At 41.0% G+C, this 14,613-nt stretch overlaps 1 protein-coding gene across 4 annotated transcripts in view; it reads right to left on the bottom strand.

The window, feature by feature from the left end:
* Positions 1–14,240, bottom strand: part of TP73 (tumor protein p73) — a 134,843-nt gene extending 120,603 nt beyond the window's left edge. For 3 of the 4 annotated variants that reach the window (XM_069741683.1, XM_069741684.1, XM_069741686.1), the window contains exons 1-2: positions 14,169–14,240; positions 12,055–12,178 (exon numbers count right to left, since the gene is read on the bottom strand). In XM_069741683.1, coding sequence (XP_069597784.1) covers positions 12,055–12,178; positions 14,169–14,227 — 183 coding nt within the window. In that variant the 5' untranslated portion in view covers positions 14,228–14,240. Of the gene's footprint in view, positions 1–3,369; positions 3,616–12,054; positions 12,179–14,168 lie in introns of those variants that run through there. The other variant, XM_069741685.1, reaches the window with a different exon arrangement.
* Between the last annotated feature and the right edge of the window lie 373 nt (positions 14,241–14,613).

Below are 14,613 nucleotides of genomic sequence, written 5' to 3'. Positions count from 1 at the left end.
AATAGTTACCTTACTTGTAGAAATCCATTTTGCTGTTATAGAGAAATCCATAGTTGAAATTGTATGCGAATGAGCTGTAAGTGCAGTGACATGAGTGACCTAGAACCAGGAGTCAGTGGGCAGACAAAAAGGCAGAGAACCAGTACAGCTGTAAGTCCAGAGCCCGCCCACTGCACTTGCAACTCATTAGCATACAATTTCAACTATGGATTTTTCTTAAACAGCAAAATGGATTTCTATAAGAAAGGTAAGGATTTACTCAGCAGTAAAGCGCCCTTACATTCATGCCATTAGTGTGTTGTATAACGTCCTGATGACAGGTTCGCCTTAAAAGATTTTGAATGCTCAAACATTTGAACATATGAAAAGGACAGTGTTTTTACAATATAAATGTGAGTGTAACACTAGTCACTACTCACGGACAAGCCATAAGGCTGGGTAGTCAAGAGGTCTGGGGTCAGATACCAAGAGGGTTCATCATAAACAAAAGGAATAAAGCAAAGGCATCATCAGGTCAAAGTCCGAGGTCAGAATTCCAGGAAGGTAGTGGATCAAGACAGAGGGGCTAGGCAAATGGCTGGTCAGAGGCAAGATCCAAGGTTAGGCAACAATAGAGCTGAGGCAGAACCCTAAAGAACAAGGCAAACATGCACCACAGAGCTAAGGCGACAACTGGCAGTAATTAAAGGCAGACAGACAGCTAAATAGCTAGGTAATTACACAGAATAGGAGACACTAGTAAAAAAAACAGCACACCTCAGCCCTTATTGGGCAACTGGATTGTCAATCACTATACTGAGTGGAGGAATCATGGCAAATAGCCTTTCAAGGATTTTATGAGAGACTTTTCAGGTGATTTTTTCCAAAAATATATTGTAAACGAAGTTTGAAAACTTATATTGGGAACATAGGCCAATGTGAGGGATGACTGTCCCTGTACAGAGCTGTGATATATGTGGATATTATATGGAATAAATGTAATAGATTAAAAAATATATCTCAACAACCTAAACAAGGGGAGACGAGGCGGCGCATATATACACGTGTCCTGAATCTTAAACTATTTAATCCTCGTGAGTTGTTCCTGCAAGCAGGTATTTGAAACTTGGGTTGTTCAAACACATTAATCTACATTCTTGCCGACCACAATTATTAGCTGTGTCAATACGTATCTCCTAATAGCAGTCAAAGACAATTACTCCATTCACATTAAAACATCCCTAGCGGGCAGATTTTTCTAAACAAATTCCATCTGAAAAAAAAAATCAAAAAAGTTACTCTTTTTTTTTTTGTATTGTTCGGAAATACTGACAAGTCATAACAGATAAGCGGCGACGATATCAGCAGAGGCACTGTAATAAAATACTGTATGACACTAGTCCTTCAGAATCAGTATAAATGGTGGACGACGGTCATCACACCAACTTCTACACAGGGTGATAAAATATCAAGGTGGCAACTTTTGAGTGATTTTGAAAATGTTTTCGAGTCGAAGGGAATATGGGAAGTGCATTTCTAACAACTACTCTCATCCAACAGTCGGATTACAACGACCTGTAGTAAAATTGCAGCTAACTGTAGGCAATTCAGGGTTAACTTATAGGATACAATGCAGTACCATGTTATTTAGCCTAGAGGAACCATTACTTCTGGCTCCATTGCAAACATAATTAAAAAAAATAACGGCTTTTCAGCTGCTGCTTGACTCCAGCACACCACCACCTACCTGGGACAAGGTGTCCTCTTCGACCTACCAATTTTGCATGTTTTAAAGTTTGATACCATTGCAGCACCAGTGGAGACCACATGCAGGTTTATGCCACCATATGGAGAACAAACCAGCATGGAATCAGCCCCAACTTTCCAGTGACCCCATAGTTACTGTTTTTATAGTATATGTTTCTTCTTGATACAAGTTACACCAAAATCGATGCGAGGATGACTTTAATAGCATTAATGCTGTAGATTGCCCACATTGCATTACCCTTCGTCATCTCCTTAAGGTTGGCTATACAAGACTTTAATGAAACCCTTACCTGGGCTAAAGGTTCACCCACCAAGAGCATGTGTCAAATTGCCTAATATCAACTTAGTTCTTAATTATATATATATATATATATATATATATATATATATATATATAGATATATATATAGATATAGATAGATATATATACACTATTTTTTTTTTTACTAGACAATTAAAAGACTAGATATCACTCCTCCCAGTGAGGACCCCAGGGGACCCTAAGGGGTGGAGGTGTGCAGCGGTTACTGTAAGGTGCAGCATCTGTTGAAAGTACATGAAACAGCTGGGTGACAGGTGTATAGGAGACAGGTCTGAAGCCAGGATTGAATTAAATACTCAGTAGTCAACAATGTAAAAAACAGATAGGATTTATATGAAAAAAAATGGGAAAAATAAAAAATAAAAACGCAGACATAATAATAAATTATATATATAATATACATATTTTTAAACGAGAAAAGTTAGTTTAACATTAAATCTTAATATGAAGCATAAACATAAATAATCGATGTATAACAATTAATTGGAATTTTGCATTCTTTATTTTTTAAATCAACATATTAAAATAAAAATAATAATAATAATAATAAATATAGTAATAAAAGCATAATAATACATAATCATAAAGAATACCATAATACTAACAGTCATCATTATAATACTAATAGTTATATTAGTAATGTTTCATTAATATTTCTAATTTATAAATCCTAAAAAAAAAAAAAACTATTGGTGCTCAATATATTACAAATATTGGTTTATGAGAATAAAATAAATGAAAACATATTTATCTTAAAAAATAAATGGCATCCTTAGTCTAAATATAAAAAGTCTAAAAACACAGCTATCCTTCTAATTTACTACCCGTAATAATTATATATTAATCATATCCTGTTTTACGTTTCTAAATCTGAGCACGACTATCATGTACCGATACAAATCTAAATTTTGATCAATACAAATTTTGATAAATTGGGTGAAGATTCAGGTAGTTTGAGTTACATGGCTTCACTATGGCGAATTCAGTGCGATCATAATGAAAATAAGCAAACACAAAGCTTGTTAGCAGGTAAAGCACACACTTGTGCACATTTTTGCACTCTTTCACTTCTTTTGTCATGATAGTCAGACTCTAATTCATTCCCAAAAGAAGCCTCTAATTTCCTAATCTCACGCATGGAAGCCTCTAAATGGCAACAGGTGTGAAAACCGCACAATGACAGAGGCGGTTGTGGTCGGCTCAAGGGCATTTTGCCAATTTCTTTCACAATATATATATATATATATATATATATATATATATATATATATATACACAGGTAGACAACCAAAATAACCTACCGTGTACGGCTGCATGGGGTCGCTTATATACAGCATCTTAGTCTTCCTGGAATACAAATGCAGAAGGCAAGTCTCCCGCAGTCATGGGGTCAGTAGAACGCAATGGAGACTAGGTACGAAATGCAACATGTAGACAGTGTGCAGGTATACGACCCAGTGCTTATGTCTTAGAGGATGCTGTGGTACATGGAAGCAGTTTGTTAGGTTTTTTTTCTTTTTTTTTTTCTCATCTCCCTTGGTTCTGTCAACTAGCTGCATCCAACAACAAACTTGAGTCCACCCCCTTTCCTCATGACTATTCATTAAACCACCAGGCAGGCCCAGGCTTGCCCAGTGTTGTATTGGGCTATACCATGTACGCAACGAGGGGGAGGTTTCTATTCTTTAATATTACTAAAAGAAATATATTTTAAGTCTGTAAAGCTGGATTTTCACACGCCGCTACGTTATAGGTTTTATTTAAAGTGTCCCGAGACTGTGTTACACATGGTGTAAAAATAAAGTATTAATAGAAGAAGCTTTCGTTGGTTGGTGACTTGTCACCATCGCGAAGGTAACATCAATAAGTCTCATCTCCAAGCCAAGATTACGGGGACACAAAGTTTAACTTCATAACACAAGAAGGCCGGTGGATAATTCTCTGGGTTTACAGGTATTAATCTGTTGGCATTCTGCATTTGCTGTGGTATTAGCCTGACTGAGTGATGTAGAAGGACAGGTAAAATGCCGCCATCCAGGCGGAAACGCCACGTATCGTTTTAGTATTAATTTTACAGAATAACGCAATAGGTGGTGATGGATCCAAACTCCACCCAAACTCTATCAGATCAGGCGTGAATGTTCCTGGCCCCAGCATTCAATCCCCTCTCACCTGTCATCACCTTCACAGCGGTCCAGGAAGCTGAGGTATCAGGTGCGGTTTGGTACAATCAGCCTTTGCTATCCCCGACCCTGCCTATGATATGGAGGGCGGAATAAAGTCACCGGGGATCTTCTCTCCTTGTATCGGCTCCGCAGGGTGAAGGTGTCAACAACAGGATCCTTCCCGTGCAGATCCAGTGCTTCGTTACGGACTACCCAACAAAAAAGACAAACGGTTGGCAGCCCTCTCCATAAAGACGCAAAGTCCAGAGATCCAAGGAAGCCACTTGAAAAAATCCAATATATGCAAAATGCACAGCATCCAAATCTCAGGTGAAGAGATCAAAATGTGATTTATTCTGCCAAGAACATCAGTGACAACGTTTCCACTCATAATAGGTCCTTGATAAAGACCTAATACAGGTGGAAACGTTGTCAATGATGTTCTTGGCAGAATTTTGATATCTTCACCTGAGAATTCGACACTGCGTTTTTTTCCAGATGTCGTTAGTGACTAAAGTCTTCTCCATCACAGACAGTAGATCTACAGTAGGAGGAACCACAAACAGCTCCCAATATCTCAGTGTATAAACTTAGAAATAGTGATGAGCGAACGTGCTCGGATAACATCTTATCTGAGCATGCTCGGGTGTTATCGGAGTATCTCGTATATTATGTTCCAGTTCCCGCGGCTGCATGATTTGCAGCTATTAGTCAACCTGAACACATGCAGGGATTGCTTGTTTGTTCAGGCTTTTTTTCAGCCACAAATCATGCAGCCACGGGGACTCGAATATAATATACGCGCACGTCGCAGATACCCAGATAACACCCGAGCGTGCTCAGATAAGACGTTATCCGAGCACGTTCGATCATCACTACTTAGGAAGTGGCTTTAGGCTGTTAACTGCTGTTGCACTGGAGTTTTTGGGATTTGAAGGGAATCTGTCACCAGGTTTTTGCCACCTAACCTGAGAGCAGCATATTATAGGGGCAGAGGTCCTGATTCGAGCGATGTGTCACTTATTGAATCGCTTGTTATAGTTTTGCTTAAATCACAGTTTTATCAGTAGGAGATTATCATTGCAGCACTAGCAAACTTAGTGCCATGTAGTCTGCTTCCTGCTATGTGTAACCACGCCCCAACCATTGATTGGCAGCTTCCTGCCTATGCATAGTGTGCACAGAAAGCAGCCAATCAGTGGTGTGGGCGGGGTTATACAGAGCTCAGAACTGGTAGATCTGCTGCAGAGAAAACATTGATTTTATCAAAACTGCAGCAAGCAGCCCAGTAAGTGACACATCGCTGGAATGAAGGTATCTGCCTCTACAATATGCTGCTCTCGGATGTGGTAGCAAAAACTTGGCAACAGATTCCCCTTACCGGCATCGGACGTACTATACCGTCCGATGTCGGCTCCCCTGCTTTGTTGCAGGGCTCCGCGGTGAGCCCGCACCAAAGCCGGGACATGTCAGCTGTTTTGAACAGCTGACATGTGCCCGTAATAGGCGCGGGCAGAATCACGATCTGCCCGCACCTATTAACTAGTTAAATGCCGCTGTCAAACGCAGACAGCGGCATTTAACCACCGCTTCCGGCCGGGCGGCCGGAAATGACGTCATCGCCGACCCCCGTCACATGATCGGGGGTCGGCGATGCTTGTGAATGGTAACCATAGAGGTCCTAGAGACCTCTATGGTTACTGATTGCCCGTCGCTGTGAGCGCCACCCTGTGGTCGGCGCTCACAGCACACGTGCAATTCTGCTACATAGCAGCGATCAGCAGATCGCTGCTATGTAGCAGAGCCGATCGTGCTGTGCCTGCTTATAGCCTCCCATGGAGGCTATTGAAGCATGGCAAAAGTTAAAAAAAAAAGTTTAAAAAAATGTGAAAAAAATAAAAAAAACATAAAAGTTTAAATCACCCCCCTTTCGCCCCAATCAAAATAAATCAATACAAAAAATATCAAATCTACGCATATTTGGTATCGCCGCGCTCAGAATCGCCCGATCTATCAATTAAAAAAAAGTATTAACCTGATCGCTAAACAGCGTAGCGGGAAAAAAATTCGAAACTCCAGAATTACGTTTTTTTGGTCGCCGCGACATTGCATTAAAATGCAATAACGGGCGATCAAAAGAACATATCTGCACGGAAATGCTATCATTAAAAACGTCATCTCAGCACTCAAAAAATAAGCCCTCAACCGACCCCAGATGATGAAAAATGGAGACGCTACGAGTATCGGAAAATGGCGTAATTTTTTTTTTTTTTTTTTAGCAAAGTTTGGAATTTTTTTTCACCACTTAGATAAAAAATAACCTAGTCATGTTTGGTGTCTATGAACTCGTACTGACCTGGAGAATCATAATGGCAGGTCATTTTTAGCATTTAGTGAACCTAGCAAAAAAGCCAAACAAAAAACCAATGTGGGATTGCACTTTTTTTGCAATTTCACCGCACTTGGAATTTTTTTCCCGTTTTCTAGTACACGACATGCTAAAACCAATGATGTCGTTCAAAAGTACAACTCGTCCCGCAAAAAATAAGCCCTCACATGGCCAAATTGACGGAAAAATAAAAAAGTTATGGCTCTGGGAAGGAGGGGAGCGAAAAATGAACACGGAAAAACGAAAAATCCCCCGGTCATGAAGGGGTTAAATGGAGTTACATTATGGTTTACGTCTAAATGCAGAGATAACTCCGGGATCCTCTATTCTATCTTTGGAATATGATTTTTAAGGTTAACACACACATTAGTTGTCAGACGAGCAAAAATCAGCTGAAGGGTATCTCTCTCCACTCCCCATACACATGAACCCTCAGTCTGGCCAAACATTCATAAGTTTTTAAAGACAGCGGAATAAACTCCTGCCACTCACTTTAGGCTGGAGAGCAAAAGACGCTTGGGTTTAATTTAAACGGACCGATCCTTCTTGCCACTGACACTGTCAGTCAGAGCAGAGTCGGGAGTGCTGCATATTCCTTAGCTGGTCTGCCGGTCTCACCAAAATCATCAGGTTTGGACACTTTTAATGTGTATAAGGGTCTTCAGTCTGGAGCCCATGCGGACTCTAGTATTATGTGATAGCACTGCTATGACATCAAGTCCACAATCGATAGAGAAAAAATGTGACCGGCACAGAAAAGCTGTGTATCAAAGCAATTTTACATGTGATCTTACATGGAGTGGACGCTATTGGCCTCTGATGAGATCCAGGTGGTGCTCTGCATACAGAATCCAGGAATCAAAGTGAGCAAGTATAAGAAAGAAATGCGGCACTCACCATCTGTGACACATGGACCCGTAGAAGCGCCTGTGCGCGAAACGGCCGTCGTCCTCCTCTGTCACTCCCCCGCTCCCTCGTATACTCCTGTCGATGCCGCATCATGTTTGTGAAGGCTTAAGTGCTAAATAAAGGACATTTTTAGCTGAAGACAGATGGTGACTGCCGCATTTCTTCCTTATACTTGCTCACTGCTATGACATTGCCCATTTGATTGGCAGCCAATAGTATATATAGCCAGTCACATTTGGCTACGGACAGTAAGGCTTTCATGAGATATTTTTTGTGTTCACTAAATGGATATCAATAAGTGCCAGAACCATGGGTCTGCATCATGTCCTGTAAAAAAAAATCTCGCTGTGTATGATTCTCCACCATCTAGCCTAGGAGCAGGGCGGACTGTGCACTAGTCTATGGTAGCACAAGATGCATACAAGATAAATGACAAGGCAAGCAGTTAGCAAGCAAAGACGGAACGTGTATGCAAGTGTCCCACCAATGACCATTACATGAAAGAAAAGTCAGGCATGTTAAAATTCAACAATTTTTCACACTACACCCACATATTTAAAGGGAACCTGTCACCAGGTTTGGTCGATATAAGATGCGGCCACCGCCTTTCAGGGCTTAAATACAGCATTCTTTAATGGTGTAGATAAGCCTCCGATCCAACCTGAAACATAAGAAAAATAAGTTTTATTATACTCACCCAGGGGCGGTCCGGTCCGATGGGTGTCCCGGGTCTAGGTCCGGTGCCTCCCATCTTCTTGTGATGCCACCCTCCTGCTTGCATCATGGCTCCCCGACATCGCACTTGTGCGCTGGGCCTCTCTGTCCTTTCCCAGCGCCTGCACACTGCAGTATTTTCCTCTGCCCTCAACAGGGCAGATAATCAACCAAAAATGGAAGGAGTATGGCACAACTGCACACCTACCAAAGCATGACTGTCCACGTAAACTGACATCCCAAGTAAGGAGAGCACTAAACAGAGGAGAAGCCAAGAGGTCCATGGTCACTCTGGAGGAGATGCAGAGCATCTGTCCACAGGACAACTGTTAGTCGTCACAGAAGAAACCTGTCCATTATGGAAGAATGGCAAAACGAAAGACATTTTTCAAAGCAAGCATATGAAGTACCATTTGCAGTTTGCAAAAAGCAACGCAGCTATCATGTGGAAGGAGGTGCTCTGGTCAGATGAGACCAAAGTAGAACTTTTTGGGTTCAATGCAAAACACTATATGTGGGGGAAAACTGACATTGCACATTACCCTGAAAACACTATCCCCGCCATCAAACATGGTGGTGGAAGCATTATGCTGTAGAGATGCTTTTCTTCAGCACAGACATGGAAGCTGGTCAGAGTTGGTTGGAATATTCATGGAGAAGTTCACGGGGTATGAAAACGTTTTCAAGACACTTTATTTTCCCATCACACTGTTTGACACTGTTTATAAAAAAAAGACCCCATGGCACAAATAGAATCAATTAAAAACTATAACATATGAGTGATAAATAAGAGCAGTAGTGAAGTTTTCCTGACCGTCCGCACTTGCTGCGCTAGTTGTCATTGCGCACCGTCTTACCAGCCTTCAAAAATCCCTTCTATGGTGTCACATTGAGAATGCCACCGCGGAGGGTGTGATAACGCTGCCATCAATGGCTTGGCTTGGCCTATAATTAGGATTGCCCCCTCCACCTGATCCTGCTGCATTATTCCTGGTAGTGACAACAAAGCATTGAAGGAGTTGGGAAGCCAAGCGATGAAGTGAAGGAGCTGCTCTCATCGCCTGCCAGGGCCCTAACAACAAGAGGTTGACACAGATCGGGCCAAATACGCACATTAATGGCGGACGTAGCAGCATCAGTCTAGTGTAGGTCTGTGACGTATCTGTTACACAGGTTCCATTATAATCTGGATGGATGTGAGCCTTGCACCATCTTTCCTCTTGTTTGGAGGAGTACGGTGCAACATTTTACTATCAATCTATCCATCTATCTAACAATAACTATGTATATATATATATATTCAATATCTATTTATTCAATATCTACACATATCATCTTTCTTTCTTTCTCCATTTATCTATCTATATAAATATCTATCATCTATCTCATATCTATCAATCATTTATCTATTATCTGTCAATTATCTATTATCTATCTCTCACATCTATCCATCTATTATCTATCTATCTACCTACTATTTTTTATCCATTTATCTATCTATCTATTATTATCTATTTATCTATCTATCTATCTATCATCTATTATCTATTTATCTATCTATCTATCTACAGTATCTATCTATCTATCTATCTATCTATCTATCTATCTATCTATCTACAAAAGAAAAACAAAAGCAGCAATGTATCCGGGTGCCGTGCCTCCCAAACAAATACCCAATCTTCAATATAGTAAAAAAAAGAATTGGAGGCAGCACACCGGCTTGTAAAGGTGAAAAGGTGCTATTTAATAGCCCATAATGGCGACAATTTGTTTTAAAAATAAGAACCTTTCTCAAACCACAATATTTATGAATAATACTTTTCAGATCTCATGTATTCATTGTTTGCTTATACTTTGGCCCTTATAGAGTGCTGCTGTGCTCTCTTTTTTGCATATTGTGCAGTCATAGCAACTTGCACCTATTAACATTACATGGAGGTGCTGGTGAGGTTTTTGTTTTTTTTGTAGCATCCATCCATCCATCCATCCATCCATCCGTGTAAAGAAAGGCTGAAGCAGCACCACAGTAGCGGAGGGTGCAAATCCAGGGATTTCAATCAAATCCACATGCAGATAGGATGTAAAAATGGCAGGACTCCAAGATTCAAGTAAAAAAGAAAATCTTGTGGCTTTATTAAGCCATGTGGTTACAGCCGCGGCTCCATAAAGGCACAACTTTTTCTTTTTACTTGAATCTTGGAGTGCTGCCATATTTTTAGCATCATATCTATATACCTATCTATCTATCTATCTATTTATTTAATTATATTATTTATCTATTTAATATCTATCTATCGCCTTGTTTTTTTGGACAGAAGCAAACTTTACATTTTTTTTAAATTAAGTAAGAAAAGAATGTAATGAACATGTTTAGATTAAACTTGCAGCAAGTCCATACGGAGCCACATAACAGACCGGGTCTCATTCTTGGAGGATTGGCGCCACATGTGATGGTGCCAACTCTACGTGTCATGGCAGAAACTTTTCTTGAGCATCTTAGCATTACTGTACAAATCAGCGGGAATCTCTGCCAGTGATCACGCTCGGACAAAGCCCTGCCTTACTAGCAATATTTACCCCTGCAAAGAGCATTTTCCATCAAAGTAAAAAAATATTTAAGTGATGATAAACCCTTCTATCAGAGTGCTGCTATCATCACATGCAATATACATTGACTCACTGAATTGAGCTTGCTCTTAGTGATTTACATATATAGTATATATAGACTTAATTATACTTTGCTGAATCCTCTAAAACATATATGTATATATATATATATATATATATATGTATGTATATATATATATATATATATATATATTTGAGAGGACTCAGCAAAGTAAGCAGAGCATAAGGCAAAAAGGATTAAATAACCCTCCTAAACAACAAGAGAATATCCAGCGCATCGAGTCATGTTACTGCTTCTGACTGACTGTGCAATGGAAGTTTGTAGGAGTGATCTAGCCCTAATACAAAGTTATAAAGAATGTTATTACAAGACTGTAGTACTCAGAAACAGCCTCTAGGGGGAGTCTGCGTCCTGTATGGACACATGGAGCAGCACAGCAAGCAGGAAAGCGGAAGCATCATGACAATAACAGTTATGATAAAAGTATCATCGCTGCCATAATAAAATGATGCATGATTCCATATGGTGCGAACATGTTAAATATATCTTTACAGTATAAAAATGCATATAATGGAAGAACAGCTGCAATCGCTTGGCTTTACGTCTGCTGATCCCAATACACATTATGGCCCCAATTTATCAAGACTGGCATTTTGCACATTCTTGAGGAGGGCGGTGCTGCAAATTATTTCGCAGACGTGTGCCTTTTAATGAAATGGTCATATCTTTGAGCTGCCGTGCACCGCCACAAGGAATGTTCTCCATGCGAGGACTGGGGCGCATTTCTGTCGTAGTTTACCCAACTTTTTTTGCAGCAAATTATGATGAATTTGTCGGCTGAGCTTTGTTCATGTTTTAAAAAGTTGTCGGAGCCGGCCAGGACTGGTGAACACATGACAAAAATTGCTCGAAAACTGGTGAAAACGGCCTACTGCATTGAGGTCTATGTATTCTGCTCCATTCACATCCAGAGCTGCATTAATATTGTGCTGGAAGCCGCCTGGAGCATTTTAGAAGGACATCTAATTGGATCTACCCATGCCTGAGAACTGATAGGGGGGATAGCAGACTCCTTAATGCAGCTCTGGGGGTGAGTAGAGCACAAGCAGTTTACATTATGGGCTAACGGTGAGCACAATTTCTTCCTCTGCTCCACACGTTTCTCCCACCTCACACGTACCATGATGGATTCATTCATGTTCCTCATCTGATAGGCGTCCATGTTCACTTCCGTCTGATTGGAGACCTCGGAGTTGCTCGAGTGACTTGACTGAGGCAGATCGAAATAATTACTGTCTGGTTCCCTACCGAAAAGAAGAAATAAAACGTGAGTATGCCAGAAATATACATCAGGAGTGGAACTACAACTGCCAGCATAGACAATGAAAATTGAAAGCCAATTTAAAGGAAATCTGTCAGCAGGTTTTGCTATGAAATCTGGCAGCAGCATCATGTAAGGGCTGAGACTCTGATTCCAGCCATGTATCACTTAGTTTACTGGGTGCAGCAGTTGTGATACAATCCCTGTTTTCTCTACTACACATATATTAGAGCTCTGAGTCCCATATAACCCCGCCCACACCACTGATTGGCTGCTTTCTGTGTACACTGTATATTGACAGAAAGCTGCCAATCAGTGCTGGGGGTATGATTGGACCAGGAGGCACAAGACACCTTGTCCTGTAGTGATAATCTCCTGCTGATAAAACACTGATTGTATTGAAGCAAAATCACAGCTTAGTAAAATACACATCACTGAAATCAGGGTCTCAGCCCCCTACCTCATGCTGCTCTCAGATTACATAGCAAAAACTTGCCGACAGATTCCATTTAGTAATTACATGCCATCATTTTCTCACAGATTCTTTATGAGTTCATTAGGGGAAAAGAAGTCAAAGTATATGGCACACAAAGGTATAGTGCTGGCCATAGACTCCATAGTGTGCTAAGTGGAAACTGCCAGTAAGCTGCTGTTGGTGGATCAGAGATCCCTGGTGGATCTGATAGGATTCCCTGCAGTCAACAGGCATGAGATCTGCTTGGCTCACCAAAGAGATACCCATAGATTTTGTGTGCGGGGTCCTTACTCAGCATTATAGGATAATAATCCCCCTGTTATAGTGAGTGGAGAACTTGAAAGAATGCTGTTGGTGGATCTGGTGTCCTGGGTGTACCTGGCTTTTCTAGGTCCTGCAGTGAATAGGATCTGTTTGGCAGCTATGTCTTATTGATCACGTACAATCACGTACAATCCCTTTAAGGCTCCGCCTTGCAGCCCTGCTTCATACTTTACATATCCAACACAAATTGTATATTTTTATAGTTTTTTGGGGGGAGTATTAATGGGGTGATTAGCATCAGGCTGTTATTGTTAATAAGCTAGGCTGTCCTAGTGATTTCAGGAGAGAAGTAAATAATGACAATACGTTAAAAAGCGGCCATATTTCATATATATATAATATTTTCAAAGTGAGCAGAACTAGGTCAGAATGGGGGGTGGCAAAGCCCACCAGAGAAATTCATGAAAAGTAGTGTCTTATGCCTAACCTATGCCAGAAGTATTAGTCTACATATGGAGTGAATGTGTGGCCGAGGACCACGGAGGCGAACGCCAGTGGTAAAGATTCATTAGGTGGCGTGCGCCTCTTACTCCAGCATGCCCATCATTAAGACTCCATTCTTAGTGAGCAAGGACTATCAGGACCACAGTCCCTATTACAATTACTCCATTACTGATCTAATCGTTGCCCCTGTCCCGCAGAAACGGAAGATTAATCAAATATGCTAATTAGGGTGTTCTGTATACCCTGGGTATGGCCAAGAGTGCATCGATCATGCCCCTGCCTCCCTCACTGGTGACGGACAGGGCCTGCTCGCCCCCAGCTTTCTCTGCAGACAGTGCTCGCTCAAGGCTAGCCAGCGCTGTCCCAGTGAGGCCGGTGGGGACATGGAAAACCAGAGGGTGAAATAGAGCACTGAGGTTCTTAGCCACACCGAGGGTACACTGAGCACCCCGAATAAGATGTAATCATCAACTATGCAGAGGAAAACACCCAAAGGCATAAGCTGAAACTCCTGGACCTCAATGCAAAATTAAAAAAAAGCCCCCATCCATTGTGTGCCATGTAAAATACTGGTGCACTTGTATGTGGAACAGAAGCCTATGGGCCTTCGAAGCGCCAGGGACCAAGTGTCACTGTCACCCTCCTTACAGATAGATAGGAATCCTGCGCCTCCCTGCATCAGTAACAGACATGAATGGCAGAATAGCAGCATGCCACCGCTGCGACTTACAGGGTACTCCAGAGGTGCTCAAATGTCGTCCCTTCATCAGCAGGGGAAGAATTAGACATCTTCACCAAGGGGGGATCAGACAAGGGATAGATCACTCTGTGAAAGACAGTTACATGTATTACAGAGCGCACCGCAAATGTCACATGTGCCAGATCCAACAACAAAGCAACTCTCATCATCACTTATTGGTCATTATTGTCATAAGTCCTGACTGCAAAAAGGAATACAAGGTAATCAGATAGAAAGGATGGATATGAGAAAAATCATAGATAGATAATAGATAGATAGATGATAAATAGATGATATATAATGTATAGATAATAGATAGATAGATAGATATGAGAGATAGATAATAGATAGATAGATAATAGATAGATAGATAGATAATAGATAGATAGATATGAGAGATAGATAATAGATAGATAATAGATAGATAGATAGATAG

Source organism: Ranitomeya imitator, chromosome 10, assembly GCF_032444005.1.
Source record: "Ranitomeya imitator isolate aRanImi1 chromosome 10, aRanImi1.pri, whole genome shotgun sequence".
NCBI classification, from domain to species: Eukaryota; Metazoa; Chordata; class Amphibia; order Anura; family Dendrobatidae; genus Ranitomeya; species Ranitomeya imitator.
This window is presented reverse-complemented; position numbering and strand designations above follow the sequence as displayed.